The 4,831-nt window shown below is 47.2% G+C and overlaps 1 protein-coding gene across 1 annotated transcript; it reads left to right on the forward strand.

The window, feature by feature from the left end:
• Nucleotides 1-1,025: 1,025 nt before the first annotated feature.
• On the forward strand, nucleotides 1,026-1,479 carry PHALS_12165 (uncharacterized protein; the record flags this gene model as incomplete). Its single annotated transcript, XM_024727663.1, has 2 exons — nucleotides 1,026-1,284; nucleotides 1,340-1,479. The coding sequence occupies 2 exons, from the start codon at nucleotides 1,026-1,028 to the stop codon at nucleotides 1,477-1,479; spliced, it is 399 nt and encodes a 132-aa protein (XP_024578218.1).
• Nucleotides 1,480-4,831: the final 3,352 nt, after the last annotated feature.

The raw sequence follows: 4,831 nt of genomic DNA on the forward strand, positions 1-4,831 counted from the left end.
CTGTTACCAGGGTACGTGTAACCCCGTTACAGCAACGAAGATTATAAAAACTCTGTTTGGTTTTCTTCACGAGTTGGAGAGCTGAAATAACCCGCCCTAAATCCATATATCGAGTCAAGCGACGACCACATGTCGGCAGACGACCGTTAAGAGAGGGGGGTTTCTCCATCTAGCGTTGCCGAAGCAAAATAATTCCTAGAGTCAGTGACTGCGCTTATACCTCCAACGAGTGTGCCAACGGCGACGACGCCAACGGCGACGACGCCAACAGCCCGTGCCACACGCGGAGAATACGCTTCGCAATCACTGTCGAATGACGACGTGTGGCACATTTCACACCTATCAAAGATCAGCGCTGGTATGGAAATTGAAGAATCTGAGGAGTCCCCTGATTCGATCAGGCAGATCCAATCGAAACGTCATTTGATGACTCTAAAGGAGACCGTCTAGCCGTTTGTTTGTACCATCTAACACTGGAAACGATGGCTTTCATGTCGTCGCGACGCACGTAATTCGTACGATAATGTACGTGGACAAGAGTCAGCGGAGTCGCCCGATATTGACAGAGCATTTTGAGAGTGGGTGCACACCACCAAGTCGATTGCGATTGAGAACTATCACAAACTCGACGAACACATCTACTGTCATTTTCAGGCGATTGCCAAGGTGCGCGACATGCGTTTTCGATACGCGAAACTCGTATGAGGGAGACAGGACGAAGCAGGTATTGCTGTATGTCCTGGGGACATGGTGGGGTATCCACCAGCGGCGTCGCTTATGAAACGTGGCCTAACAGAAATGTTGAAGGACATGAGTTGGCATATCATCAAGCCGAGTTATGCCGGCGGCAACAATCACAGGATCAGTCGTATGGTCGATTCCCAAGGCTTTCCCCAACTTGCATCGTCACTGTATTTGTCGTCATCGACTCCCATGGCTGAACTCCCCAAAGTTTTCTTTTGTTTCGGCTCCTAGTAAACTTCCCACATACGGACTGCGTCATGGCAATCAGCAAGTAATTGCGAATGTGGCTCCCACAAGCTATCCGAATCCGGATAGCCGAGCCATTTCACAAGGAACAGTTGATGTCACAATCCACATGGAAGTGTGCAACCTCATCTTGGTCAACCCCCGGCAACGGAATTCTCGGTGGTCGAACAATCGATAGCGGTGTCGTCGATGCCGTTTTTGTCGGTTCTTCGCTTGCTGGTGAGGGACGCAACGATGCGTCTGGACGAGGTCGTACCATCCTCGGGTGTAAATTAGAGCACGATCGCGAAGATGGTTAATCAAATGTCGAAGGCGGCGGAATCATTGTGGGCTTAAATTTGCCATGCAGAGGTGAACGTTCACGCAGCAATGTCTGCTCGATGCACGGAAACCGCTCGGCTCCAAGCGGAGAACCAACGTCTTCGTGACGAAGGTTATCAAGTTCAGAGTGCTGTGGCACAGCGTGGTTCGAGTCTTGGGTTTCACTGACGCGTTCGTTCTCGTTCACGATCTCCATTACCGAACTACGGAATCGCTAAGTTATGGCTTGAGCAAGTCGACATATGATGGATACGGAGCCAGCTTGGCAGGTCCAATGTATGTGCATATTTGGCACATTTTAAGACCTTGAAGGGACCGATGTTTTGGGGAAGGAGTGTGAAAGATCCAAGAGTAGCGACTGCAATTCTGCCATGTTCTTGGTAGTGACTAGAACTTAATCACCTTCTTTGAATACATGGTGTGTTTTGACGTCCATGCGTATCAGCATTAGATGCCTGTAAATATTGCGCTTATGTCATAGTATCATGTTCGCGCGGGACAATTTTTGCGCTTTCGGTCATAATCATGACAATACTTTGACGAATCCGATGCTTGTTAATCGTGTTGAGTTGGAAGACAAAAGCTTGCCTCACCAAAATTTCTCTTCTCTCCTCTTAGAAGACAAAGAGGCAATGCTGGTTGGCGAAGGCCATTAATGTAAAATGGCGTAAAGCCAATTGATGCATGGACCGCATTGTTGATGGCAAAATCGACCATCGAAAGCATATCACTACATGTTGTCGGCAACGATGCACAAAAACTGAGTAGATTGTCTTCTACAGCGCGATTTGCGCATTCGGTTTGACCATCGGTCTCTGGATGGTTTTTGGTGGCCATCTCTAGACGAGTGACGATTAGACAAAATAAGCTCGTACAAATTCCGTTGTAAAGCGCGTATCACGATTTGAAACGATTGACTCTGGTTAATGATGCTGTTAAAAACATGCCTGATATAATAATCGAGTGCTGTGTTCGCCAATAACGGAATCAGCCGTTGGTGCGAGGTGAACAATCTAACTTAAACGGTCTACAGAAACCAAAACACCATTATCCCTATCAGGGGGTAACCCAAAGAAAGAGTCTAAACTGATGGACCGCCAGCAATCTGCTGGTACCGACAGACTCTACAATGGAGCCTCACTGTGAGGGGAGGGCTTCACACGATGACATACGTCACAAGAAATTAAGGTACTCCTCAACCCAAACACGTATTTAGGGCCATTTAAAATGGTGTGCAAGTGCTGCGCAAGTCTTTTGTCGACCGGGATGACCTGCGATAGGCGTATCGTGTTCTTCATACTCTAACTTGTGCTTCAAGTCTTCGTTGTCGGGTTCAACAACCTGAGAGGCATCTCCATCGTGTACTTGGTAGTTAAAAAAACCGTCCTCGAGAGAGTATCGATGAGTTCCACCGTGAAATTGCGGGGATAATGTCAATAAGGCCGAATTATTCGTAGTTGTCAACCACTTAAGAATAACACCACAAGATGGATCGCTTGGATACGCTTGTCATATCGTGTCAAACACGCTAGGGGTAGCTTGAAAAATCACGGATAATCCGTCGCCAGGACGTCAACACCAGAACATTCAATTTGCCTGGCTTATAAGCCTTTGAAAAGTTGTATTCCGCAAAGAATAACCATCCGTTGTGAGAATTGTATTTGTGATGTTGAGCGCAACGATTTGTGGTCGGTATAAACGGCGATTGGCTTGGAAACCAGGATGTGAACTTAATTCACCAAAGCATACTTCATTGCTAACAATTTTGTTGGTGGAAACAGGGTCTCTCCGTCCAGCTGCCTTCGGCTGCCTCGACTGATACGAGTTGACACGTTCTTGTCAATGCGCTTTCGATCGCAAAGTCGGAGGCGTCGCACACGACACTGTACGTTAAATCGTAATTTGGTAATACCAATATTGGCGCTGCCTGCAAGCTGTGCTTGGTCTCGTCAGAGTCGACTGCACAATCATTTGTCCATAAACACTCTTGATCTTTTTTTCAACAAGTCCGATAACGGCGTACCATGCCAGCATAATTATTAATATACAGATGAAGATAGTTGACCAAATCCAACCAGTTCCTTAGATCCTTCTGGTTAGTGAGCGCCGGCCATTCTGAGATCGCTTTGATCTTCGCTGAGTCTGCCAGAACACTCTCGACGCCGACAAAAAAACAACCCGAACCGGGTACTTCTTCGGCGCCGAATATACATTTATCAATGTTCAAGAAGCTGATGCCTGTAGTACACGCCGGTACCGGTTTCAGGTGTTCAAGATGATTTGGTAAAAAAATCGGCCTGTTTCGGGGTTTTAAACGGACAAACATGTAACAGGTAATCTCATCACTGCGTTCACAATTGAATTTTGTGCTTCCACAAGGGTATCGCCCACTGGAGCATCAATTACCACCGTAGATTTGACTACCTGTTGGAGCTGCTGATTCCTAAGTAGATGTGCCGACTGAAGCATAATGTGCTTCCACGATAGCATCATCTACTAGAGCATTGGCTTTCACATTACTTTTAACTGGAGCGTATTGGACTTCTATAGTAGACTTTCTGTTAAAGCAACAGCTTCTACAGTAGTTTTGCTACTCAGCGTAATGATTTTCTACAATGGATTTAATTATCGGAGCGAGAGCTTCCACAATAGATATATCTACTGGAGCTATAACTTTTTTGGACACAACTAAGTGGCGTCGCAACCCGCACCTTCTTTGTGACTTGTGGCTTCATAACTATGCCTCAAACTCCAACATAGTGAGCTCCATCTTTGGGTGCAAAGTTGCGACTCTGGTAAATAGTCACAGACGGAACATGATGCCCGTAGGGGTGACTTCCACACGGCAAGCTATCCGCAATCTGCCTGGTTCTCCAGTCGTACCATGACTCGTGGTCTCTTAACCACGCATACCCTAGTATCCCTAGTATGAGATCATACTGATCATCCACGTCGATGACGGAGGACGTCGCCTTGAAGTCAAAGTCCAAAAATTTAACTCGTAGATCGACATCGATCTTCTGTTGATTAGCAATCGCAACTGTTGCAAGCGGATATGAAGAGGAGCGGATTTCCGTAAAATCCCTCATTCAAATAAGTTGACGCTCCAAAGTCAACAGTGACTCTTACGGGTCTCTTCGCCGTTGTCAAACCAACGAGAAGGCCTCCCTTTCTCTCCACCTTCATGGGAAGTCAGAACTTCTCTGGGGTCAGCGGCTTCCTCTGCACAAAATTAGCGCAGGAGAGTGTCGCTAGTTCTATCCCGGTAGGCCACCCCTAGCCTATTAGGCCTGCGCGTTCCCCGACGACGAGAAAAACACACCAAAAGGTGTAACAACTTCGGCGTTGTTGAGGGAAGAGCCTACTCGACCACTGCAGAAACTGGCTGAACGGACACCTCGTCGACTGGCATCCCACCATATTCCTCGGCTTCGAGTAGAGTAAACCGTTGATATGCCAGTGGTTTGGACCCATATCTTCGTCGGGTCCCGTTTGAATTGGCCCACTCGGCCGCAACAAA

This window comes from Plasmopara halstedii, assembly GCF_900000015.1.
Source record: "Plasmopara halstedii genome assembly, contig: Scaffold_614, whole genome shotgun sequence".
Lineage (NCBI taxonomy): Eukaryota > Oomycota > Peronosporomycetes > Peronosporales > Peronosporaceae > Plasmopara > Plasmopara halstedii.